The 27,757-nt window shown below is 33.4% G+C and overlaps 2 protein-coding genes and 1 long non-coding RNA gene across 4 annotated transcripts; 2 read left to right on the top strand and 1 right to left on the bottom strand.

The window, feature by feature from the left end:
- Positions 1-128: 128 nt before the first annotated feature.
- Positions 129-22,092, top strand: LOC144548107 (uncharacterized). Of its 2 annotated transcripts, XM_078296805.1 has the most exons (8): positions 129-513; positions 868-937; positions 1,301-1,460; positions 1,557-1,638; positions 1,747-1,969; positions 2,651-2,715; positions 2,783-3,033; positions 21,928-22,092. In XM_078296805.1, exons 1-8 carry the CDS (start codon positions 205-207, stop codon positions 21,929-21,931), a joined length of 1,164 nt encoding a protein of 387 aa, XP_078152931.1. In that variant the 5' UTR covers positions 129-204; the 3' UTR covers positions 21,932-22,092. The 2 variants fall into 2 exon arrangements, with proteins under 2 accessions (XP_078152931.1, XP_078152930.1); XM_078296804.1 differs by lacking the exon at positions 21,928-22,092 and having other exon boundaries at positions 2,783-3,168.
- Positions 3,378-6,849, bottom strand: LOC144548106 (UDP-glycosyltransferase 79-like). The gene is made up of 3 exons (XM_078296803.1): positions 6,545-6,849; positions 5,594-6,016; positions 3,378-4,218 (listed from the first exon to the last, which is right to left on the bottom strand). The coding sequence occupies exons 1-3, from the start codon at positions 6,773-6,775 to the stop codon at positions 3,496-3,498; spliced, it is 1,377 nt and encodes a 458-aa protein (XP_078152929.1). The 5' UTR covers positions 6,776-6,849; the 3' UTR covers positions 3,378-3,495.
- LOC144548086 (uncharacterized) lies at positions 8,848-10,530 on the top strand. Its single transcript, XR_013509236.1, has 3 exons — positions 8,848-9,001; positions 9,311-9,394; positions 10,223-10,530. It is a non-coding gene; the product is annotated as an uncharacterized LOC144548086 (long non-coding RNA).
- Positions 22,093-27,757: the final 5,665 nt, after the last annotated feature.

Below are 27,757 nucleotides of genomic sequence, written 5' to 3'. Positions count from 1 at the left end.
TCCGGACCGTTCAATATGTTCTTGGCCCGATACTATAGGACCCGTGCATTCCAACTCGGCCGGGATTGATCTAAATTCTGATCAGACGGTCCCTATCCAAACTCAAAATTTGAGTTACCTCAGGGACCTAAACTCCGCCTTCTAGGCACCATTGCTCAGCGTCTCCTCGCCAAGAGAAAAAAAGGTAGAAAACATAATAAAAAAATGAAAGCGCTCTCCTTCTCTCACTTGTCCTTTCCTTCTCCTACTCTCCGATCAAAAATTAACATTGCACGCTTCTACTGCGCCTCTCCGATAACGCCCAGTAGATTTCTCTCCATTTCAAGCACTAGAGGTCTATATACTCGTTTCCAGCCATCTCTCCTCTCTGTCACGAGCAAGACCATGTCCAGCTCCAGCTCCAGCCAATGCTCCGTTTCGCGGGAAACCACTTCAACTGATAGTGGAGAGGCTTCTCGTGCTTTCAATTGCTTGGATGGGATCCGTACTCTTGCTGAATCCGGACGATTTAAGGTCTCTTTGACATTATAATTGATTTAATTCGCAGACTGTTATGATATATTGAGAGAAATTGGGTTAATTTTGGTGATTTGGGAGAATTTAGGGAGGATAGAAAAGAGAGATTTTTGTGAAACCGAATTGCCGAAATCGGTGAAAATTTTAGACCTTCAGATTCTTTTATCAGGCAATCGTTTTAATCATATATGCGGCAGTAGCATAGAAAGAAGGGTTTCGAGGCACACTGTAAAAATTATGCAAAATTTGAATGTATGTGGCAACAAGGTAACCATAAACCTTGACTGAAACTAATTCAATTCTAATTCCCCCCTTTAAATTTCTGATCTATTTTATTGCCTCTCATGACAGGCATGGTTCTTAGATCAATATGGGGTACTTCATGATGGGAAGAAACCATATCCTGGTGCCATTTCTACATGTATGTTAATTTAGCTCATTATGTTTTTTCTTTCCAAGTAATTTCTGAAATACCCTACATAAACAGCAATGAGTTATGCAAATAGAAGTTTCGATATAGACTGATAAAGGGGTAAATTGTTCCAAAAAGTTAAGAAGGGTTAACTTGACATTTCGGTTTTCGCTTTTCAGTTTTTAGTAAAAAATATACAATCTAATATCTTGAATTTTTAATTTAGACAGTAATGGTTTTTCCTACCTCATGATGTAGTAACTTCACTTGCTGAATTTTTCTCACACATCCTGAGAGAGCTAACTTAATATTTTATGAATTTTGCCCCAAACATTTATCTGATAATTTCGCTTGCTGATATTGACTTGGTAGTAGAGAAGCTAGCAGCAACAGGGGCTAAAATGGTAATTATAAGCAATTCATCAAGAAGAGCAGTTGTTACAGATGATAAGCTTAAATCTCTCGGGTTTGACCCGTCTTTATTCCTTGGTGCTATTACCAGTGGAGAACTAACCCACCAATTTCTTTCGAGGTATAATAATATCTTATTTCATACAGTTCAGCAAGAAAATTTACCATTTGTTAGATCTAGTTCTTACTGTATAATTATAACATTAAAAAAAATTAGGAGAGATGATCCCTGGTTTTCTTCTCTGGGAAGAAGATGCATCCACATGACATGGAATGATCGAGGGGCAATATCTCTTGAGGTAAACTAAGTTGGTTGTATTCTATAGGAAGATAATCTTCCTATTTTAGCTTAACATATGTAATAATGTGAATTTTTGCAAATGCTTTCATGTGTTAATTATTCATAGGGATTAGGTTTAGAGGTGGTGAGTAGAGTGGATGATGCTGAGTTTATACTGGCGCATGGCACTGAAGCACTAGGTTTACCATCTGGTGGTTCAGAACCTATGGATTTGGAGGGTCTTGAGCAGATTTTAGAACTATGTGCAAAAAGAACAAAACCGATACCTATGGTTGTTGCTAATCCAGATTATGTCACGGTCGAAGCACGTAACTTGCGTGTGATGCCTGGTACTTTACTATTATTCTATTATTTCTTTTGGCTATGACATATAAAATAGTATAATACTAACCAAGGTGAGGCAACAGTACTATGCATAGCGCACAACAATCCGTACTATTGCTCCATATATCTGTTTTTTGATTTCAAACGGTTGATCGAAACTGCTCAACATGATCTCCATATGAAAATGTACCTGGTGATTAAATTTATATTTTTTTTAGATTTTTTATACTATTTTTTTAGATAGGTAGAAAATCATTAAATTTTAATGGTCAAGAATCTTGAGTCCGAATCCTCTGAGGTAGCAGAATATTTGAGTTTAGATCTGGACCGTCTAATCAGAATCCGGGTCAATCTGGCCCAAGGTGGAATGCACGGGCCCCTTAAATAAAGCAGATCGGACGGTCTGAATCTAAAATCGAAATTTCTATTACCTTAGGCATATGAATTCTAGAATCTTTAGATCAAGTGATTTCCTAGCTATCTAAAAAAGTTGTAAAAAAAGTTTCTGAAAAATGTAAAATTTGGTCCTCAAGTTCATTTTCATATAGAGGTCATGCTGAGCGGTTCGGATCAACTGTTTGGACTTTGAAAATGGAGATATGGAGCCATAGTACAGGCTGGTGTGCACTATGCATAGTACCGTAGCCTCACTCGTACTAACAAATAAGGTGATTGGCATTGGTCAGGTACTCTAGGGGCTAAGTATGAGAAACTGGGCGGAGAAGTGAGATGGATGGGAAAGCCTGATAAGGTATTATACTCATGTTCTACCCGTGTTTCATTTTGGGTTCTCATACATATCTTTTGTTTCATTTTAGGTGATATATGAATCAGCAATAGGGTTAACGGGTATTGACCCGAAGGAATGCATAACAGTAGGTGATTCTCTGCACCATGACATAAAAGGATCAAATAGAGCAAACATTCAATCAGCATTTATCACTGGAGGCATACATGCTGACGAATTGGGTCTTGGTTCTTTCGGTGAAACGGCCAGACCTGATGCCGTGCATTCTCTATGTACCAAGTTTGATGCCTATCCCAACTTTGTTTTGCCTTCTTTTACGTGGTAGAATTAATAAATTAAATTTCCCTTGTTTAGGGAATTGGATTTGTAATTTATATATTTGCTTCTGTCACTGGCAGCGAAGAACATTAATTTTACAAAATATTTTGAAAAGGAGGTTAGGTATTCCTGGTTGAATACATGTTTTTTGTGATTATTCTCATAAAATACTCCTGATAGTGTTACTGACGGTAACCTTAATTGAACAATTTTAAATCAGTCTAGCCACAATCACAAAATAGGAAACACTTTTTTTTATGAAATATATGCTTTATATATTGAGAAATGCTTGTTTGTCCTTGGCCATTTTCTTCACGGACATTGAAAAGCTGATTCAACACCAAATATGAACAAGATACAAACATGAAAACAATAACATAAATAGGTGAGGAATGAGAGTAAATGATCGAGGCATGGCTCGATACCAGTAAATTCCAGTCTATAATGTTCCCATGTAATGTAGTATCAGTTGGCCCTGTACTTAGCCACAAATTCAACAATATTTTTATAAGAGCTTCCGTCTTCTCTCATTGCCTCTTGAGCCTTCTCTCTCCATTTCTTTGCATTCCTCCTATACTCCTCACACCTCTCTCCTTCCATGACCTCACTTAAGCACCTTACAATCTCTTCTCTCTTCACCAACCCGCCACTCTCCGGTTTAACCCGTTTTCCAACCTCCCAAACCCCTTCAACATATTTCGCATTCATCGGTTGATCTGTCCACAGAGGCATCCCCACCATTGGCACGCCTAGCACGAGTGCCTCTACAGTTGAATTCCAACCGCAATGTGAAAAGAAGCACCCCACTGCTTGATGCGCCAACACCTCTAGTTGCGGGCTCCAAGAGACTATAACCCCTCTATCTTTCACTTTCTCAGCAAAATTTTCGGGTATTTTGTCGGCTTCTACTGATCTGACGACCCACAAAAACGGCTTGCCACAGTCGTGGAGTCCATATGCCAGTTCCTCCATCTGGGCCGGGTCTAGGCAGGACATGCTGCCGAAGGAGGTATACACAACCGATTGCGGTGGTTTTGAGTCGAGCCATGCAATGCAAGGGGTTGTGGTTGGCGTGTAGAGGTGGAAACCATACGATGTGTCAGATAGGAGGTGGTTGTCGAGGTACGAAGACGGTACGGTTGGCCCGATTGTTTTACCGCGCCATTTAGACTCCATGTACTTTGCTTCCTGAATACACACACACACGCGCAACCTTGCTTTTGTTAAGTAAAATAAAATGAAGCAATTAAATTGTATGTCAAGCAATTTAGAATTCTTTCTAATAAAATTGATTGAGGCTTTGCAGATTTGACTTCTACTCAATCTTATAACAATTGATGATAGTAGTCCTTGTACTATTATGGTTTTATTTTATTTTTCTTTGAATAACTTTTGGTTTTCACAACAAGAATGAGACACTTTTCGCGAGGATAAAAAAATGACTTTTTGCGACGAACTACTCTCATTGTTCAGTTTTTTTTTGCGACTGACGACAGTCATAAATGCGCTTTTTCCCTCGCAAAAAGTGTCTACTTTATTGTAGTGTTTGTTGACTTTTGAAAGATCTTTATAATGAAGCCGTCAACACTACTGTCATCATATAAGTAATGCGGATATATATATTTAGGAGCTAAAGACAAGTTGCCAAATACCAAGAGTAGTTATCAAGATTTTAAATAGCGATTATAGCGGCATAACGGGGAGACCAAAAAAAAAAGTTATTGCGAATAGCGTAGCTATAGCGGAAGCTATCATACATAGCGATTTTCCCTTTTCAAACTTTATATTATATATTTCTACTAATTATTAACATAATCAATATTAGAGAATTGATGTAACAACTAAATGACAACTAATCTAAGTCTATACTTTTTATCAATTACGCAAATAAGAAGAAAAAAAAATATAAAAAGTAACATTATTTAATAGTTTATACTTCATAGTATTATATATTATAACAGACAAAGAGCAATTAATTTTTTAAGATAAATGAAGTCAATATACATATTTAAACATTTTATATATTATAATAATAATCAAAATTAGCTTTCAATTGAAATGAACGATAATAATTTTACAAATGATTACTATGCAAAGAGCAATCAAAATGAAGAATTAGTATTTGAATATTTCTCGATATATAATGATATAATAAATCACAAATAAAAATAGAAGCATATAGTTTGGTTTAATATACTTATCGTAGAAGACCATGTAGCATTAGAAATAAGAATAGAAGTATAGAAGTCCATATAAATTGTAAAAAAAAATCCATGTAGCTATAGCGGGTCTCATATAGCGGTAATAGCGGTCAGCTATTATAGCTATAGCGGTCGTAGCTGAGTTAGCGCAATTTTATCTCATAGCTTAGTGTTTATAGTCCGGAAAAGCTATAGTGTAGCTATAGCGCCACTATAGCTAGCTATTTAAAACACTGGTAGTTATTGATACATCTTTTTTTTTTACTTAATTACCCACTTTTTCCTCAATGGAAACAAATGTAAAAAAATGTTGTTTTCCCTAAAATAAAGGGGAAATAGTATATTTTATGAAGTAGGCAAACCTCAGGTTCAAGTTCATAGAAAGAGTTAACAAGCACATCATCTGCCTTATTTAGCCACTTGAATTGTGCCACAACCATCTCCAAATAAGCCGGGTACGGCCCGGCCCCGAGCATAAATGATGGCAAATCCTCGGGTTCAAGAACGGGCAATCCGGGCACCACAAACGGGCTCGTCTTGACCGGCACCTTGACCTGATCCTCCCATGTGTGTCCATACACCACGTTCACGGCACATGGTTGTGTGAAGAATGCGGCAGATGATACTCCGTGCCGCCTTGCCACTTCACCTGCCCAAGGAAGGAATGCATCATACACTAAAACCCTGACCGGCCGACCCTCGGTCGACTCAGACCGGAGTAAGTTGTCTAGTGTCTCTGAGCCAGTGATCTCGAGCCGGGCCAAGTAATCCGTGACAGAGTTGATCTGTGATATTCATATCTTCTTGTTAATTTTTGTTGACTTAAATTATTATCATATTGATTTGGAGCTAATTTATATCTCAAAGCTGTAATACAATATGGTAGCAGGAAAATAAAAGAAGAAAATCTTTGCAAAAAGCACCTGTGAAATAATTTTGCAACAACTAGCTGCAAACAGTTCATGAATTTCAAAAAATTAGTTACAATATGTTTTTTTTTCAGAAAAGACCCTATAAAAATGAATTTGCTAGTGGCATACAATTCAGGGAAGTAAAATCTTATACAACCAAAAGAAAAATAATGGCAGCAAGTGCAGATTCTGGTTAAGAAAAAAAGATAAAAAATAATAAAAAACAAACAGTAAAAACAAAAGCACTAGAAAAGTAGAAATAGTTAATTAGCCTTAGCAGGGCATGACTTATTCAGTATTGATTATATCATATGTTCCTTGTAATACACACAACTAGAAAATCCAAGAGAACAAATTAACTAATTGACTTGATCAGTAATATATTCTCAGAAATTATAAAACCTCATAGTAACCACCACGGTCGAATCCGTCAGAGATCGGAGCGATACGAACAGGACCGGGGTCGGGATTGGTGGAGGAGAGAATGTAGCGGGTGGTGGCGAGAGTTGGTTGGAGGCCGTGAAATGCGAGGCGCTTGCCAAAATCAAGCATAGGATGGATGTGGCCTTGGCTTGGGTATGGCAGCAGCAGCACATGGCTGCGCCTTTCAATGCTTTCTCCTTCCTTTGCCATGTTAATTTGTATAGAGCAGACCTTGAGATGTAACAAGAGAAGTATTGTCAAGGAGACGAGGTATGATATATATATGATAGTGATTAGTTGGGGCGGATCCAAAGTAGAACAGTTGGGGCAGTCGGGGGGTGATCTATTGATATTGATTGACTTTACTTTTCCTGGAAACTTTTTTACCCTCTCTGAATGTTTAATTTGTAATTCGGATTAAATTTAGTATTAAAATCAAAATAAATTTTTTGAATTATGATTGATAATTAGAATTACAAGTCAGAGCATTGAAAAATATAAGTTAGAGCATTATTTTTTATAGAGTACGTAATTAGTTAATGTGTTTAAATCTGATAAGTTATTTAAATTCAATTCGATTTTTTTTTTGTATCATGATAAAAATTCTGAGTAGGCCTCTGATAGGGATAGTGTTGAGTTTTTGACTTTGACTTGAATGTATAATCTTGTTGTATTATTATTATTTAAATATAAGATATACTGCCAACAAAAAAGTAGCATTCTTGAGAATCACAGGAACCTATAGGGGCAGGCGGGCAGCATTCAATATTGCTTTGCAGCCAAGACTTCTCAATTTTTAAGCAATTATTTAAAGAGCACAATTTCTCCTCCTCACAGCTGGTATAGTCAAGTAAAGATATTTTTCACTTGATTTCTTTAATAAATGAAAAACTCAAAATTTCTATTTGAACCCATTTGTTTTAATCATTTCATATATATCTCTTTTTTATATCTATTTATAATACTTGTGAACTTGAGGGCTCAAACGAAAATTATTATTTCTATTTTTCAGTTCCTTTTTCCTTTCAAGTTTTAACACATAATAGTACATCTATTAGGGAATATGCTAGCATGCTATGCATAGCATAGAGCCCCTCCATGCAACGGCTCAGATTTTGAGTTTTCAAAATTCTAACAGTCGATCCGAATCGTTCATCTTGTTCTCCATATTAATATGTGTTTGGGGACCAAATTTTACATTTTTTGGAATTTGTTTACTATTTTTTTAGATTTATTAAAAATCGCTGTTTTTTTATGGTCCAGATTTGCTGAAAACAGGGATTTTCAATAAATCTAAAGAAATAGTAAAAAAATTCCAAAAAATGTAAAATTTGGTATCCAAACACATATTAATATGGAAAATAAGATGAACGGTTTGGATCGACCGTTAGGATTTTGAAAACTCGAAATCCGAGCCGTTGCATGGAGGGGCTCTATGCTATTCATAACATGCTAGCATATTCCCATCTATTAGATTTAAAAATAATAATAAAATAAATAATTAAGCCATAAGCCGCATGACCTCTTCCCCTTAATTCGCTACTCTCACTCCCCATTAAATTATTTTAATTAATTCCCCAATTAATAAACTGCTTAATGTTGTGGAGATATTGTCAATTATTTCTATGGTCACGAATAATAAGCAATATATAATTCCGAATTATCTTAACTGAATTTTCAAATCTTGTACAATTGAAATAAAATACACTTAAGAACAATATTTGACACGATCCGAATAAATATTGTTTCAATATTTCTCAATAATTGCTTCACATTGACTTTAAAGGAAGATGTTGATAGATCCACAAAAGTACAAATTTGAAGTTCGTTGGGTTTCCTTGTTTTATCCAAAAAAGGAGGATTCTAAAAGGAACAGCATAAAGAATATTCTTTGCAATATGTGAATATAAAAGGTTGCTAATTATTTATTCTGGTAGGGGTGAAAGTAAAACTGATTTTGATGCTCGGGTAGGAATGGGAGTTGAACATGTGTTTTTATTTTATTTGAATATAAAGATGATTATGAATTCAGTTTTAATGATTGAAATGATTTTAAATAAAAAAAATAATTTCGAGACATATTAAAAATTGGTTTCACTTTCACCCCCTGCTTAATAGAATAAATAATTCAGTTTTAATAGATTACTTTTGTGTTAATTAGGTCACTTGTAAATACTTACCTTTTACCTTTTAATATATTTGTTGTTGACAATTGTCGACAACCTTAAAAAAAAATGTTAATTATTTATTCTGGTAAGCTGGGGTGGAAAGTGAAACTGATTTTGATGCTATGATAGGAATGGGAGTTGAATATGTGTTTTTAATTTATTTGAATATAAAGATGATTCTGAATTCAGTTTTAATGATTGAAATGATTTTAAATAATAGGAACTACTACTACGCTGTCGTTGGCCTCTACGCCCCTCTATTATCTCGGTGAGATTTTTAACATCTATTACTGCATTTTTCCTTTTTTTCATTAAAATTATATGGTTGCTTATACATTTTGTTTTGATTTGTTAACAAAGTAGTTCCACTGCTATATTTCCCTTTATTGATTCTTATCTATCTCTTGTAAAAAAAAATTGAAATCTTAAAACCCCTATTATATCCTAATTTCTCAATCAATATCGTGTTCTTGCATTTTAATGTATCTATCTTCATCTGCATTTATCTTATTGTCTATATTATTTTCTTAGTTCATTGTAAATCTGATCTAAATACTCACTTTTTTATTCTCAGCAGGAACTTTATCGGGATCAATAAAAGCAGCCATCAGTTGTTGTGTCTTTCATCTGTGACTCTGCATCAGCAGTACAATGTTCAACAGTCAGTTCATTTTCCTCAACTCTTTAGTTAAATTTTTTTCATATATTTGCCATTTTCTTTTTCTTTTTTGCCATTAAGAGAGGAAAGAGAATAGGTGGCAGCTCTCTATCTCAGCTAGAAATAGGTGTTCGTATGATCAATCCGTATAATATTAATCATGAATTACTATTTCCCATTGAACAATGTCAAACGATATCTTCTGGTTGATTTTATCCAAGCTTGAAGTGAATATCATTGACCTACTGAAATAGTTGGGCCAAGTTTCTGGGATTGTACCAGTATGTTTCTGGTATAGTGTATTACAGTACCAGAATATATATTTAGGCTTAAAAAAACACCACATTAGCTTATAGCTGGCCAGTAGCACATGACCAGTTACGGCTTTGAAAAATCAATGTAAAAATATTTCTTTGATGGAAAAGGGAACCGGAGAGGTGTAATACGCCACTTTTTTTTCCAAAAAAATAAATAATAAAGGACATTTAGTTTCAAGTTTCTCCAAGTCATATTTGCTCCTAATTGCAGCATCTAACAACTTTAGCATGCTATGAGGATTAATATTAATTTGAGTTGAAAAGAGCACCAATAAATCTCCTACTGGAACAATAATGCAGAAAGCAGCAGCTCAGCTCAGTGCTATTAGTTGGTACGAGAACTAAATGTTTTATGGAGCATGTTAGTTGGGATGAAAGGATTTGTTGTCATTATGGTTAATTAGGTCTTGCAGGAAACTTTCTGTCAAACTTTACAATTAATTGTTAGTCATATATAGGCCAGTCAGCCCTTTTTCTAACTTTTTAATTATTGGATGCTTAATTTAAACTGTAGGTTTAAATGATGAGGCGTTAAAAACAAATATGGCATACAGAATCAAGCTGGCAGGAAATGCTACTTCCAAGTCCTATTTTAATTCGCCCAAAATACAAAAATAATGAGAACGAAAATTTGTATTTTTCTTTTGTAGCAGCTAAAAGAATTTATCTCTTTGCTCATTAGTCATTAATCTCCCTTATTTGAAAAGATTTTCCATAAAGTTCATGAAATTATTAGTGTATTTTAGTTACCAATAAACAATTTCATTTCTCTTAGAATATGTATAATGTATTATCAATTGGATGATAAAGGTTCTATGCATCTGGATCTTTCTCTAATTAATTTGAGAAATGTTAGTTGGAGTTTGAACAAAATTTGTAAGATTTGAGGAAAGTCACCTGAGATATCCCTAATTTGGTTTTGTTGTTAAATTTGCAATGACGTTCCTATAAAGAAAAATGAGGAGATTTCTGCTACATAAGCAAGAACTGACAAGAAGCCACCATTAAATGCCAACTACCATTTTGTTGATAAGAAGCCACCATTAAATGCCAACTTGTTTAGTTATGACCAGAGTATATGATTTAGGATTAGAACATAAAATCACTACAACAAAGTAGACACTTTTTGCGAGAGAAAAAACATATGATTTAATTTTTTGAACATAAATGTTGATTGATATTTGCTTGTACCAAATTGTGGTTTGTATCATTATATAAATGAATTGCGTCTATATTTATTTATATCCATATTTAAACTTGCTTGTAACAAAGCATATGATATGAGATTTCCCATGCACAGATAATATAACTGCATATAAATAGTAGACATTATTTAAAAAAAAATCAAATCTGGATAAGCATGAACTATACTCAAATTGTAAATAAAGTTTTACCACTGATCAAATTCACTCTTTATTACATTACAATAGTATCTCAAGAAAAGTATCTCATATCATCAAAGCATCACTGTGAACAAAAATAAATTACACTCAAGAAAAGTATCTCGTATCATCAAAGCATTACTATGAACAAAAATGTAAAACCAGCTCTAAACCAAAACAGTTAAACCAAAAATCTACTCTATACCAAAATTAGTAGAAAAATGCCAAACAATACCATTCCAAATCCTCAACCTATTTTGTTCAGCAGGAAAAGAAGTATAATCAGCAAAAGAAGCAGGTTTCATATAATATTTTAGACATAAAAGGTACTTATTGAACACCTATCACAACTACACGGAGCTTTTCTCAAAGAAAAAAAAAGAGAGCTTTCATGAAGGTATTAATTAGTGACCCCACTCCACCTAAAATATTAATTCCCACTGTTGTTAAATAAAAAATAAACATTGACTACTGTACAAAGTCTTCTCCATGCCACTTCTCCTCAGAACTCTACAAAGTCTTATCCACACTTCTCCTCAGAACTCTACACATTCTCACATTCACCACCTTTTTTTTTAGGGTATTAATAAAAATTTCCGTGGTACAGTCAAGTAAAGATATGTTTCACTTGGTTTCTTTAATAAACGAAAAACTCAAAATTTCTATTTGAACCCATTTGTTTCAATCATTTGATATATATCTCTTTTTTATATCTATTTATAATACTTGTGAACTTAAGGGCTCAAACGAAAAATATTATTTCTATTTTTTAGTTCCATTTTTCTTTCGAGTTTTAACACATTGTACACCTATTAGATTAAAAAATAATAATAAAATAAATAATTAAGCCAAAGGCCACATGACCTCTCCAATTAAAAACCTCATCCAATTGAATGTATATAACCAATTTTAATTCTAACAGAAGGCGATTAACTCTTCCAGGCTTCCCCTTGGTTCGCTGTCAATTATTTCTCTGGTCGCGACTAATAAGCGATAATACCGAATTATCTTGATTGAATTTTCAAATCTTGTACAATTGAAATGAAATACGCTTAAGATGTCACGACCTACTCGGAAATTAGTAAGAAGGAGCGAAGAGACTGACACGGGTCCAAAAAAATGAAAAAAACGCTATGTCCATCGAACCGACTCGGAAATTCCTTTATCACAACTAACATAGCTTTTCTCAAAGAAAAAGAAGGGAGCTTTCGTAAAGGTATTAATTAGTGACCCCACTCCACCTAAAATATTCATTCCCAGTTTCCCACTCTCGTTAAATAAAAAAGAAACATTGACTACTGTACCAAGTCTCCTCCACACCACTTCTCTTTAGATCTCAACACTCTGGTGCTCTTTACTCTACACACATTTCTCACATTCATCACTCAGATCTAAGGTTCTTTCCTAATAACCTCTTCAAAGAAATCTACAGAGCAAGATGGCAGGGAATTTGATAACCTCTGTGCTCTCTCTAGCCACCAATTTGCTCCCCTCAATTAGAGCCTCTGTGCAGGCTCCTTCTTCCTCTTCCTCAAATTCTAATAACTCCAAAAGGGGGCGTGCTCGAGCTTTTGAGAAGGATCTGAAGAGGCTGATGCGAACTCTGGAGCGGATCAAGGCCACACTGTACGATGCTGAGGAGAGGGAGATCAGAGACCGTTCTGTAAAGCTATGGCTCAAGGAGCTGAAGAAGGTTGCTTATGATGCCGAGGATGTGCTCAGCGAGTACCGGTATGAGGTCACCCGTGTCCAACTAGAGGCAAGAAAGGCTTCTGAACCTTCAGGTTCTCACAAGACAAAGAAGATGGAGGTTACTACCTCGTGCATATAGATATTAAAAATTATCTTACTTGTGCAAGTGTTATTTTTCTTCTTGTGTGGTACTAAAACTTAACAGAGGATGCTTCAATTTTTTATTTATTTTTCAGCTAGATTGGTATCCACCAAAATGTATGGCCACTTATTATATTATCAGCTTTTCCAATCTAACATCGGAGTGGTCACATAATATAATACATTTCCAATCTAATTATAATTTTTAAGTTAACAAATTTTGAATTTTGGCATACTTGTATAATATATACATTTCATTTTGGACAGGACATTGAGTACATTGTTCAAATTCCTGATGGCATGGTTGATCGGCTTAACGAAATAAGAAGTCGATTTGATGAAATAGCAAAGGATCGTGAGGCTCTTCAATTAAGGGAGAGTGATGGGGCGAGGTATCCGAACAATAAACTTTTACGACCCCCAACGGGTCACATGGTAGATGAGGCAAGCATTTTTGGGAGAGATGCTGAAATAGAGGAGGTAATCAATTTGTTACTATCTGAAAAAGAAAAGCCCTTTTCGGTCATTTCAATTATTGGAAAAGGTGGTCTCGGAAAAACCACCATTGCCCAACTGGTCTACAAAGATGAGAGGGTAACCCCGTGCTTTGATTTATTTGGGTGGGTATGTGTCTCTGAAGAATTTGATGTTAGAAGACTCACTAACTTAATAATTGAATCAGTCACCAAAAAAAATTGCGGTTTGAGTGAGTTGAGTTCATTACAGGAGAAGCTTGCAGAAACTGTTAAGGGAAAAAGAATACTCCTTGTTTTAGATGACCTGTGGAACGAGAATCAAAGCCTTTGGGAGTTGTTCTGGGTTCCTTTTAAAGAAGCAAAGGTTGTAAGTATTCTCATTACAACAAGAAATAAAAAAGTTGCAAAGGTCATGCAAACAACGACCTATTTTAGTCCTACTAACTTGCCTGAAGATTCATGCTGGCAGTTGTTTCAGCATTATGCATTTAATGGTACAAGTGACACTATGCCACCACACTTGGTAAATATGGGAAAGGATATTATGAGGAAGTGTGGTGGGTTGCCATTGGCAGTGAAGTCGATTGCAAGCCTTCTTAGGTATGAAACAGATGAAGAAAGGTGGATAGAGATTTTAGAAAGTGATCTTTGGGAATCAAATTCATCAAATGATATATACCCAGCACTTCAGATCAGCTATGATCATTTACCTCCCCACCTTAAGCCGTGTTTTTTGTTTTGCTCTATGTACCCAAAAGATTACATATTAGAAAAGATGCATTTGATAGAGTTATGGATCTCTCATGGTTACATTGAGTCCAAGGGCAAAAGAAGAATCACAGAAATTGGTGTTGAATATTATGAGGAGTTAAAACAGAGGTCCTTTGTTGATGATTTTTCAATTGGAGCTCTAGAACGTTGTAAGTTGCACGATATAATCCATGATCTTGCTCGACTTAATTCTGAGAATGAACATTATTCGGTGGAGATCAATCAACCACTTGATATTCAAAAGAAAAACGTTCCGCAAGAAGCATGTCATTTATATGTAGGTGGTTTCTCTGGAAATGTAAATCAAGTTCTCCTACAAAATCTGATGGGTTTAAGAACTCTTTCTATTGATATGAGAGGATGCTATGGAGATCTAGAGTGCGAGTATTGTAACCTCACAAAATTTAAAGCACTCAGGGTATTGGAATTGAAAGGGGATTTTTTGACAAGAATTTCTGATTCCATTTCCGAGTTGAAACTTCTAGCCCATCTTGATATTAAGTCTCCATATCTTAAAACATTGCCATTATCCATTGGCCTCCTTTACAATCTACAGACTTTAATTGTTGATTGCAACCTTAAATATCTACCTGGAAGTATTGGTTCACTTGGTAACTTACGGAGATTAATTATTGAAGCAGATAATCCAATAAATTATCTCCCGCATGGGGTTGTTAATTTTCCAGCAATAAAGACAATGAAAGCATGTGTGGAAGTTAGAAATATAGCTTGGTTAAAGGATATGACGGACCTTGAAGGAAATCTCACTATTTATGGAGTGAGTAATTTAAAAGATGTCCAGCGTGCTAACATGAGCAATAAGTGCAAACTTGAAGCTTTGCATATAAACTGTGATCCTCATGATTACAAGGGTTGGTGGGTTGACCCTGCGAAATCAATGCTCAAAATAATGCTCGAACCAGAAATAAGTGTCCATGTTGCCGATTTTTCTTGGTTAGAATCCCTCCAGCCACATCCTAAGCTCAAAAAACTTGGAGTAGGATTGTATTCTTCTGCCACAGTGCCGGGATGGATGTGTGATCCATGTTCCTTGCAATCAATTCAAGAAATCTTATTAGATAGCTGTGACAAGATTCAATCTCTTCCATTCAACAATCTTCACACTCTCAAGCACCTCGTTGTTTGTAATTGTGATGGTTTCCGAGTTCTACAGCTAGAGCAGCTGTCCTCCCAGCTTGAGAAATTGAAGATTTATGGTTGTTGCTGCCTTGAGTTGATTACTGGACTAGGGAATCTGGATATGTTGGCTACACTAAAAATTTCCGAATGTGAAGTCCTGAAATCAATAACAATGGATGGACTACAGTTGGTGGAATCTACTGAGCCAATTGGTGATTCCTCTCATGGAAAGCCACATATCGGCCGACAGAGCATTTCAACACTTACAAGGTTGAAAATATTGCTAGATAAGTGTCACAAGATTCAATCTCTTCCATTAAACAATCTTCACACTCTCAATTACCTCATCGTTCGTTATTGTGATGGTTTCCGAGTTCTACAGCTAGAGCAGCTGTCCTCCCAGCTTGAGAAATTGGAGATTTCTAGTTGTCGCTGCCTTGAGTTGATTACTGGACTAGGGAATCTGGATATGTTGGCTACACTGAAAATTTACTGGTGTGAAATCCTAAAATCAATAACAATGGATGGACTACAGTTGGTGGAATCTACTGAGCCAATTGGTGATTCCTCTCATGGAAAGCCACATATCGGCCGACATAGCATTTCAACACTTACAAGGTTGAAAATCTTGTTATATAGCTGTGACAAGATTCAATCTCTTCCATTCAACAATCTTCACACTCTCAAGCACCTCATCGTTCGTAATTGTCATGGTTTGCGAGTTCTACAGCTAGAGCAGTTGTCCTCCCAACTTGAGAAATTGAAGATTTGTGGTTGTTGCTGCCTTGAGTTGATTACTGGACTAGGGAATCTGGATATGTTGGCTACACTAAAAATTTCCTGGTGTGCAGTCCTGAAATCAATAACAATGGATGGACTACAGTTGGTGGAACCTACTGAGCCAATTGGTGATTCCTCTCATGGAAAGCCACATATCGGCCGACAGAGCATTTCAACACTTACAGGGTTGGAAATCTTGTTAGATGACTGTGACGAGATTCAATCTCTTCCATTCAACAATCTTCACACTCTCAAGCACCTCGTCGTTCGTAATTGTCATGGTTTCCGAGTTCTACAGCTAGAGCAGCTGTCCTCCCAGCTTGAGAAATTGGAGATTTCTCATTGTCGCTGCCTTGAGTTGATTACTGGACTAGGGAATCATATGTTGGATGCATTGAAAATTTCCCGGTGTAAAGTCCTGAAATCAATAACAATGGATGGACTACAGTTGGTGGAATCTACTGAGCCAATTGGTGATTCCTCTCATGGAAAGCCACATATCGGCCGACAGAGTATTTCAACACTTTCAAGGTTGGAAATCAAAAACTGTAAATTGCTTTGTGTTCTGCCAGATGGATTGATTCCATCAATTGAGACTGCCCTGACGGAGCCATTCATCACTTATGTCCGTGTTCTTCACTGCGGTGGTACTGATATTGAAATTGGGGATCTACATAAATCAAATCAGGTTCATAAATTTTCCTATTATTATAATAATTATTATTTTAATATTTAGATTTTAGACCATAGAACTTTTTTTCTTTTATTTAACCATAAGCCATGGTAGGATTTGTTGACTAATCAAGCTGCAAAATTACCTGTTTCGACAAATAAACATTTCATATTTATATTACTTGATCTGAATGGTACTGAATTTTCAGATCAAGTGATTTTCTACCTATAAAAAAAATAGTAAAAATATTCTAAAAAATAAAAAATTTGGTTTGCAAGTAGATATTCATATGGAGAACATGTTGAACAGTTCGAATCGACCGTTAGGATTTTGGAAACTCAAATATTGAGCCGTTGCACGGAGGTCCTCTATGCTATGCGTAGCACCGTAGGCAACTCCTTGTTGCTGCTACAAAATTAAGGGGAAATTTTATGAACTGCCCTCCCTTTAAAAAAGATCAAACAAAATGTCCTCCTCTTAAATTGTTTGTCAAAATGCCCTTCTGGTACCCACTAATGTAAACTTTTTCTCTTTCTTCTAGTTACCTTCACTATTTCCAAATTGCCTCTCCGTAGAATAAAAAAAAAAAATTCCTTTTCGTCTGTTCGCCTCCTCAATGCTCTGTTTGTTTTTTCAAACTCTTCATCTCCTTTTCTCATCACGCTCTTCTCTACACAGCTTGACTCTCCTCCTCTCTCCTCCGCACTAGGCCACTGTCTTTCCTTCACACCGCCGCATTGTTCTCCTCCGCACTTGCTTTTCACCCCCCCCTGATTTGCCTCTGTTCCAGTTCCTCTCTGATTTAGCCCAACCGTTGTTATATTTGTTTTCCTCTTCTTAAACATTGTTATACCTATCACATATGAGTCTAGTGAGAATATATTGCTGAATGAATATTATAAACATTAAAAATATATTTTGGAAATTATTATATGTCATAGGCCTGTATTTGGGTTCAAGTTATGAAAAAGAGCCGATAAAACCAATTTGTTGAATAACTTCTACTTAGGCTTAGATCAGAGCATTATATGTGTGCATCACATGGCATAAGTCCTCTTTTTTAATAGAAAATGTTGATTTTTTTTTTCAATTGGCTAAAGTTCACCGCAACAATTCAGAAGAAGCCGGTTATATATTTTGTATGCCTTATTTGTTGTGAACTGCTGATAAGAGGCTTTTTGAATTAAACTTGTATTTTATTTTAATCAGAATTATTTAGTTGAGTTTGATTAAGTAGATAATTTTAACTTGACTTTTGGATGATTTTTTAGTTTCTTAATTGCAAATATATTATTTAACATAATTTAAGAAAAGAGACACTGAAATAAGCCTCAACTATTTTTTATTTTACTGTTTCACATGCCATCTGTTGTGCGTACCTGTTCTTAACATATAGTTATTCTTAATTTTAGGGTTAAAAAAAAATTAATGATAAATGAAATAAATAAACTGTATTCCTAACTATTTAGTATGGCAGAAAATAGTATATATGCATGAAATTCAAATGTTAATTTGCTGAGAGCTTACTTCTATTGTGTGGCAGTTTATTGCTGCATGCTGCTCCAGGTCCAATTAAATGGATAAATTCTATAGTAATAAGTACTTGATTAAATTAATAGTTAATATTCAATATACTCAAATCTATATTTTGTGAATCTCTTTAATGTATAACTCTGTGTATAAGGAGCCAAAATATCAAAAACTTAAATTCGTGGTAATGGAGAGAAAATTATATGTATAAGTTTAATTACCAAAATTATAATGAATATGTGAAATGATAATGCACTGTTTTAATATTTTTTTGCACAGATCATGGCTGATGCATTGTCATTCGAATGGTCCAGTGATGCAAGCGAATATTCTGAAGAGGAAGAATGCTCTGATTCTGATGATAATGTTGATGAGAGGAGATAGAAGTTGAACTATAAATCTTAGCATATTTTGTTAGACTTTTGATGTTGTATGTTTATTAAAATGACTAATTTTATTTTTTTTCTTAATTTCTTTAAGAAAAATGTACATGATTAGTACTTTTTTTAAACATGAGTATCTCACTTAATTGTTCTTAGTATGTGATGTGATATATTTTTTATAGTTGTATAAGCCACATTCTCATTTTTTTTTACTTAATAAATTATATGTAGAATGTATATTTATATTCATATGTTATGTTTTTTGTACTGAATAAACTATATGTAGAATGTCTATATTATAAAGATTCATCACACATGTTAATCCAAAATATTTTATAGAATAAATTAATACTCTAGTACAATGATGTTAAAAAAAATTAGGATGTTAAAAATATTTGACATAATAAATTTTACATTAAATATATAAAATTTTATAAATCTGTACATGAGATATTTGATGATATTTGAAATAGTTTAAATTACGACGGATCATCGAATCAAGAGAAGACAGAGATTGAAATAAATTAAAATCCAAACAAAACATAAAAATAAAATGAAACATAACTTATGATCAGTAAGTCAAACGCAAATATTTGAAGTTATTAAAAATGCATGATATCTAGGGAATTTAATGTGGTATGAAAAAAGAAAATAACAATAATGGAGTCTTATTTATTTGACACTTTCCAAAAAAAAAAAGTTTCCAAATTAAAAGACAAAGTAATCAACGTGGAGAGAGAGTAACATGGAGAGAGAGGGGGAGAGGAAGGAAAGGTTAGTTTAGTCCCACAAGGGCATTTTGTCAAAAAAATTTGTAAGGGTTATTTTATTTGATCTTTTTTAAAGAATGGGCATTTTGTAAAATTTCCCCAAAATTAAGGTCTTGTCTAACTCTTTTTGTAGCAAATAGATGTCTTCGTTTGGCCCACAATAAGGAACATTTAGGAGCCCTCTCGAAGACTCTCGATAGAAATAAATTTACTATATTTTATTTATTATATGTTTTGTAATACACAAAAAGAATCGAATTTCCTTTTCTCATGGGGATTCATTTTCATTGTTTTTTTTTCTATACTTAATTTTTTCTTCAAATATTCACCTCTTAAAGAACGATTAAGCAAGCCAATAGTCAATTTGTGTATTACCTATTTTTTTGTCGTTATTCTTATCTTTACTATTTTTTTTTTCTTTAGCCAATATATTTGTGTTGTGTAGGGTAATTGGCAGTATTAATTAAAACAAACCTTTTGAAAGAACAAAACCAACTAAGCCGATCCAGAAGGAAAACAATCTTTGGTCCTGTTTTTGTTATCGCACTCCAAAATTTTCGCATTTTATCTATAGCATTGTCGATCTCAGTCATAATGACTTCTCATGTTTGTACTTTTGGCTGTACCATTTCTACATTTTTGCATAACAACCCTTGCCACGAAAGATATTACACAATTTAGAATAAGGTTACACTGGCAACATATATAGGCCAATCACAACAATCAAATTGGAAAAGAAAAGGAAAATAATGTAATCCTACATATGGTAAGGAGTCTCCTCAAATATCTTTCAGACTAACAATTAATGCTAATCAAATGAGATTGTCTGTTTTGGTTATGATTTTTTCCAATTTTTTCCAAGATGTGCCCTATATTAGTGTTAGATACTTTTATCAATATATCTGTTGACGACATTTACCTTCAGCTATAAAAATATATATATATTAGTGTTATATATTGAAATAGCTGGTGCTTTACCAAATTACATTTGTTTCCATATAAAAACATTTTCAAATAAAATTATTTCAAAAAAATATATATATATATATATATATTAGTGTTATATATTGAAATAGCTGGTGCTTTACCAAATTACATTTGTTTCCATATAAAAACATTTTCAAATAAAATTATTTCAAAAAAAATTTCCAATAAAACATTTGATTCCACATAAAACCATTTTTTTCATCTTTTACGACATGTCTATCTAGCTTTCTTTCAAATAAAAATTATTAAATTATTTCAAATTAAAATTTGTTCGCCAAATATTCTAAGAAAATATTGCTACAACATTAAGTTTCTATTGGGTGACAAAATCATTGTGAGCCCAGCATCTTCCCTTGGGGAAAATTTTTTGTAGTATGAGGTATTTTTTGTTCCTTCTGTTAAAGCAAATTTTCTATACAATTAATCCATTACCCTGTATTAATTTTTATATTATTTATAAATAAAAATACCGTATTAATGTATACCTGCTACACGATCTCTTGAGCCCAGTCCATCAACATGCTTTCTAAATTTACTCATTGTGATTTTGGAGCACAGATCTTCTGTGATTTAATCTTTACAAAAGAAATATGTTGCGGGTGAAATGTAGAGAGAAACCGGGTCAAAAAGTTAATGACTACATAGATCTTGTACGATAGTGTCATAGGAAACTAAAAATTGAGGAGCGAGGACTAGTGGGTCCCATGTAGTTTCTGCACTCCTACATCAACGGGGATCAGTTTGTGGCTACATTTCAACAACTATTCGTGTTGAAGTTGATATTTAGTTGATTATTCATCCGCAGCATAATAATAATGCAGCTTTAATAGCAAAATAGTTGCAATAAAGTTTTAAATGCTTAAAGGTATGCACTTCTTCACAAAGCCCTTGAAATTATATAACTTGTAGTAGTATTTAAGTAGCGCAGTATATATATCTATATTTTAAAGGTGTATATTTCATTACACATGCATATATCGATTTGAGATAAATTTTCTTTAGAATATGAGATATGTTTCATTCAACTATTTCAGTAGTCAAATATTTTTTTGTGAATTAGACCCTTAAAATACATGTAATTGTGTTATATTGAATATAAAAAAAGAATACATGTTTTTGTGCTATAATATTCCATCATATTATAGGAAAGAACATATTTTCACAATAATTATATTTTTTTTATATTACACTGATAAAATAGTAAAATAATCTTCGTTTGCTAGCCAGCAAAATTTATTCCTATTCTTTGTGGAGGAGGGTTCAAATGCCCTCTTTTTTTTATCTAATTAAGTGATATATGTGCAACCTCTTTTTTTAGCTAATTAATATTTTGAAAATGGATCAATTTCTTGTGTACCCTCAAGACTTCAATACAATTATGTTTACCCATAACTATTTCAATACTTTTTTTGTTTGTCCTTGCACTTAGCTCGCCCACATTAAAATTTATATTTTCGATTATACCCCTCCTACATTTCCTTCCTCTTTGACTAGGTAGAATTAATGAATTAAATTTCCCTTGATTAGAGAGCATATTGGATTTGTAAATTACATATTTGCTTCTGTCACTGGCAGCGAAGAACATTTTACAAAATATTTTGAAAAGGAGGTTAGGTTTTCTTGGTTGAATACATGTTTTTTGTGATTATTCTCATAAAATACTCCTGATAGTGTTATTGACGGTAACCTTAATTGAACAACTTTAAATCAGTCTAGCCACAATCACAAAATAGGCAACACTTTTTTTGATGAAATATATGCTTTATATATTGAGAAATGCTTGTTTGTCCTTGGCCATTCTCTTCACACACATTGAAAAGCTGATTAAACACCAAATATGAACAAGATACAAACATGAAAGCAATAACATAAATAGGTGAGGAATGAGAGTAAATGATCGAGGCATGACTCGGTACCAGTAAATTCCAGTCTGTACTGTGCACATGTAATGTAGTATCAGTTGGCCCTGTACTTAGCCGCAAATTCCACAATATTTCTATAGGAGCTTCCATCTTCTCTCATTGCCTCTTGAGCCTTCTCTCTCCATTTCTTTGCATTTCTCCTATACTCCTCACATCTCTCTCCTTCCATCACCTCACTTATGCACCTTAATTACAATCTCTTCTCTCTTAACCAACCCGCCACTCTCCAGTTTGACCCGTGTAATGCAAGGGGTTTTGAGTTGAGCCATGCAATGCAAGGGGTTGTGGTTGGCGTGTAGAGGTGGAAACCATAAGATGTGTCAGACGGGAGGTGGTTATCGAGGTACGAAGACGGTACGGTTGGCCCAATTGTTTTACCGCGCCAATTTGACTCCATGTACTGTGCTTCCTGAAATTATACATGACATTGTTTTTGTGAAGCAAAACACATGAATTAAATTGTATGTCAAGCAATTTAGAATTCCTTGTAATAATTTGGTTGTGAGGCTTTGCAGATTTGACTTCTACTCGATCATTGTTCAATCACATCAATTCCTTGGCTTGGGTATGGCAGCAGCAGCACATGGCTGCGCCTTTCAATGCGCTCTCCTTCCTTTGCCATGTTAATTTGTACAGAGCAGGCCTTGAGATGTAACAAGAGAAGTATTGGCAAAGGGAAGAGGTATGAATGAAATATGTATGATAATGATAGACTGATAGTGTTGAGTTTGTGACTTTGACTTGAATGTGTGATCTTTTTGTATTATTATTATTTAAATATAAGATATACTACCAGCAAAAAAGTAGCAGATATGATATGATACAGGAATTCACATCCCCTCGGGTTACCTGACCGAGTACAATTGAATCGGACGGTCTGAAATTGAAATTTTAAACTTGGCACGAATCACAAAGCACAAATAATATTGCCCCCAAACGCCATCCCAATTAAACACGCACCGGCTGAAACTATTTCTGGACCGTCCATTTCAATTGTGTTGAGTCAGGTACCTGGGAGGATACGGATCCATGATACAGTGGAAGCATTGAATATTGCTTTGTAGCCAACTCATTGCTGACTTTTTAATTTTTAAGCAAGTATTTAAAGAGCACAATTTCTCCTGCTCACAGCTGGTACAGTCCAAGTGAAAATATTTTCACTTGATTTCTTTAATAAATTCATATTGTTTTCCAGACGATTTTTGAATATTTTTGTTGATTTATTGCTATATCTAGTCTATTGGAAATAAAATCGAAAAACTCAAAATTTATATTTGAACCCATATATTTTAATCATTTGATATATATATATATATATATCTCTTTTTTTATATCTCCATTCTTATATTATGCACGTAGTTGTCCTGATCCTTCAACGGCCGAGATTGAAAGATGATTTTTCCAATTGAATATCAACCCTCCAATCACATAATTTGTCTTCTTTTGATTATATATATCTATTTTATGTGTAGAAATTTAAATTTAGTTAAAAACATGCTCGCCACACAGACTGCTACATGGTTTATCACATTAAAATTGAATAAATCCTTAGCAATTCGTTTCCTTATTTCTCCTTACAGCTATCTTCTATTTTGCCAATTAAATTATTTCCTTATTTCTCTGTTTCATTTCCCTGCCATCTATAAAAACTAATGAATCTGTATATGCCTCATTTTGTTAATTCTCAATGAAAGTTTTTACAATAATTAATTGTCATTAATATGTGTAGACTAACTTATATATAAAGTTTTGTAAATGTAGAAAAATTAACAACCATAATGAACAAAGATAGAAAAATACAATCCAATGTCTTTTATGAAATAATAAATAATACCACAATTTATCTAGAGAATAATCATTACAATGAATATAAATGAATATAAAAAATTAATAATAAGAATATCACAAGGTATTATTTATGTGAAGTTATTCAGAGGAGAGTTTCAATATAACAAATTTAATGTGCAATTTGGGTTAAAAAATTTAAAATATATAAAAAAAAATTTGCTACAAAATGTCGTAGCATTATAGAGAATTTTTATTTTTAGAAATTATTATTAAATAATATAAGAATATAGATTCAGTACGTGAATTTTTTTTATGGCATAGCAGGCGCTGAGTGGGTAACTGGGATTTAAATTTTGGAATTGAGTTGGTAGTTTGGGTCCAAAGTTTAAGTCGGAACCACTAATTCGGCTTCAAAATTTGAATCTGAACTACTAATTTGGTTCAAGAGTTTTAATTCAAACCACTAACTCAGAGACTTCTAAATCTTTGAAAATCTAACCTATTCAATCAATTTTCCTATATTATTTAATAATAATTTTAAAATTCAAAATTCTCTAGCAAAATTTTTGTGCTATAAAATGTTCAAAGTTTACTTTTTCATTTATATTTGAAAATTTATTACTCAAATTGACATAAAATTTATTATATTGGAACTCTCTTCTATATAACTTATATTTTTTTCATAGAAAAAAAATCTTCTGGTAATTTGTTATAAACTTATTTTACTTGTGGTATCATAATATAAAATGGAGATTTCATAAAGACAAACTGGATTTTTTTTTTCTATTTTTGTTGACTAAGTCAATTTTTCTATGTTTAGAAATATTAATGACGGACCAAGTATTTAATTATTGTAAAAACCATCATTGAGAGGTCTGAAACGTGTCAGACTAGTATTGGTTAGTTTTCATAGATGACAGGAAAATTTTGCTCACCAGTGCACAGAGGATTTGATTCCTTCATTTCTTCTCTTCCTTTATAGTTTCAACAATGAAAATGGAAACAATCATATTTTTTTTCATATTTTGTTTATGGCTATTGTATTTTTGTGAATAGATGAATATCAGATCTTATTCTGACAAAAGCAATAAATCTTTCTGATATGAAGAGAAAATAAATAATATCTAGAACTTTCGTGTACATAAATGATATGTACATAAATTTTTACAGTTAAAATAATTTTCATGAAGAATATATATGTAGAGAAAATCCTTATTTGAATCATTTAATTATATATTTTTCAAATTTGTTTCTTTACATATCATCTCCTCTAAATTGTTTAATGACCTGTCTCGCTTGTAGAAAAAATTAGATATTGAATCGCAATGATATTTTAAACAAAAAATCATGTTATATTTGATCTTTTTTTCATTTGTTGTTGTTTCTTTTATTGTTATTTATTATTTGGATTTCTGTTTTTTTTTTCAATTTGTCTTTTTTTTATTTTTTTATTTTGTGTGATTGTTAAATAAAAAAGTCTCTTCATATTCTATTCAATCTTATAATATGTTTCCGTTGCAATGCACGGGCACGATACTAGTCTATTTATAATACTTGTGAACTTGAGGGCTCAAACGAAAATTACTATTTCTATTTTTCAATTCCTTTTTTTCTTTCAACTTTCAACACATAATAGTACACCTATTAGATTTTAAAAAATAATAATAATAATAATAATAATAATAATAATAATAATAAGGGAAAATTGGTTATTTGCCACTCCAAAACCTTCAAATTTGAAAAATGTTATCTTGAAATTTGAAATTGTAATAATGCCACTCTAAACTTCATTAATTTTTAATTTTGCCACTCCAAATAATTAATGACTAAAATACCCTCCCTTCTTCTTCTCTTCTTCTTCTCCTGTCTCATTTTCTTCTTTATATTCTCCTCCCATGATCATGGCCGTGTCAAAAATGAAAAAAAAAAAAAAGCTCTCAAATTATAAAGAAGTAAATTTTGATGCTGTTTATTAGGGTTGCTTTTCACTCTAGGGATCAAACACAAGTGAACCGTTATTGCTGTTGTTGTTTTTTGTTTCTCTGGGCTTAAGTTCATTTTGGTGGGTTGAGGTAATTAATGTTAGTTATCTTTGGTGCAACCGTTAGTTAAAAGTTATTATTTTGTATTTGTTGAAGTTAAGCTCTGCATTACCTCTTCTGGATTTATTTAATTATAATTTACTTGTCAAGTTCTTTGGATGTGTTGTTTATTCGTCTGATTTTCTCCCTAAGATTATTGTTAAAATTAACAAGTACGGTTTGGATTTACAGATACAACTGTATAACAATTAGTAGCACATCTACTGTGCACTATATGTCTTTTGAGTTATAAAGAGTAATGGGTTGGCATGGATTCGTCATACTTGACTGTTGAGTATTGATTAGCTCTCTGAATCTCTGCACATTTCGAGTTGGATATTAAATTATTCCCTTGTCAAGAAATTTCAGTATTCAACCATTTTTCATTTTGTTAATTTTTCATTCAGCTTTATAATTTGAGAGCTTCTTTTTTCCATTTTCAACATGGCTATGGCCATGGAAGGAGAATATATAAAAAAAAAAAGAGGAGGTAGAAGAAGATGAGAAAAATGGAGGATATTTTAATCATTAATTATATGGAGTTACAATATTAAAAATTAATGAAGTTTAGAGTGACATTATTAAAATTTTAAATTTCAGAATGACATTCTTCAAATTTAAAGATTTTGGAGTGGCCAATAACCAATTTTCCCTAAAAATAAATAATTAAGTCAAAGGCCGCATGACCTCTTCAATTAAAAACCTCATCCGATATAATATATAACCAATTTTAATTCTAACAGAAGGCGATTAATTCACCTTGGTTCACTGTCAATTATTTCTATGGTCACGACTAATATGCGATTAATTGCCCTTGGTTCGCTGTCAATTGAAATGAAACACGCTTAAGATGTCACGACCCGGGTCGCGATCAGTAAGAGATGAGGTTGAATTGGGAATGATCGGTGGAACTAAAGAGAAGAAGATTAAAGACGGGCAATTAGTAAGAAGGAGCGAAGAGACTGACACGGGTCCAAAAATAAAAAAAACACTATGCCCATCAAATCTACTCGGAAATTCCTTTATCACAACTAATGGAGCTTTTCTCAAAGAAAAAGAAGAGAGCTTTGTAAAGGTATTAATTAGTGACTCCACTCCACCTAAAATATTCATTTCCACTCATTAAATAAAAAATAAATATTGACTACTGTATAAAGTCTCCTCCACGGAACCTACTCTGAATTCCTTTATCACAAGATTCACAACTAACGGAGCTTTTCTCAAAGAAAAAGAAGAGAGCTTTTCCTAAAGGTATTAATTAGTGGAGAATAAAAAGACCCCCCTCCACCTAAAATATTCATTCCCACTCTCGTTAAATAAAAAATAAACATTGACTACTGTACAAAGTCTCCTCCACGGAACCTACTCTGAATTCTTCCTTTATCACAAGTTCACAACTAACGGAGCTTTTCTCAAAGAAAAAGAAGAGAGCTTTCCTAAAGGTATTAATTAGTGGAGAATAAAAAGACCCCCCTCCACCTAAAATATTCATTCCCACTCTCGTTAAATAAAAAATAAACACTGACTACTGTA

This window comes from Carex rostrata, chromosome 32, assembly GCF_964058835.1.
Source record: "Carex rostrata chromosome 32, lpCarRost1.2, whole genome shotgun sequence".
In the NCBI taxonomy this organism is placed as follows: domain Eukaryota; kingdom Viridiplantae; phylum Streptophyta; class Magnoliopsida; order Poales; family Cyperaceae; genus Carex; species Carex rostrata.
The sequence above is the reverse complement of the archived record's forward strand: the minus strand, read 5'-3'. Positions and strand labels throughout refer to the sequence as shown.

What these genes read in the sequence shown, in the direction of transcription:
- LOC144548107 (XM_078296805.1), top strand. Translation starts at nt 205, where the DNA reads ATGAAAGCGCTCTCCTTCTCTCACTTGTCCTTTCCTTCTCCTACTCTC. An exon ending in ACCCACCAATTTCTTTCGAG is followed by an intron (nt 1,461 to 1,556) that starts GTATAATAATAT and finishes AAAAAAAATTAG; the next exon opens with GAGAGATGATCCCTGGTTTT. An exon ending in GAGGGGCAATATCTCTTGAG is followed by an intron (nt 1,639 to 1,746) that starts GTAAACTAAGTT and finishes AATTATTCATAG; the next exon opens with GGATTAGGTTTAGAGGTGGT.
- LOC144548106 (XM_078296803.1), bottom strand. Translation starts at nt 6,775, where the DNA reads ATGGCAAAGGAAGGAGAAAGCATTGAAAGGCGCAGCCATGTGCTGCTG. An exon ending in ACCGTGGTGGTTACTATGAG is followed by an intron (nt 6,017 to 6,544) that starts GTTTTATAATTT and finishes TGAATATCACAG; the next exon opens with ATCAACTCTGTCACGGATTA. An exon ending in TCTATGAACTTGAACCTGAG is followed by an intron (nt 4,219 to 5,593) that starts GTTTGCCTACTT and finishes GTGTGTATTCAG; the next exon opens with GAAGCAAAGTACATGGAGTC.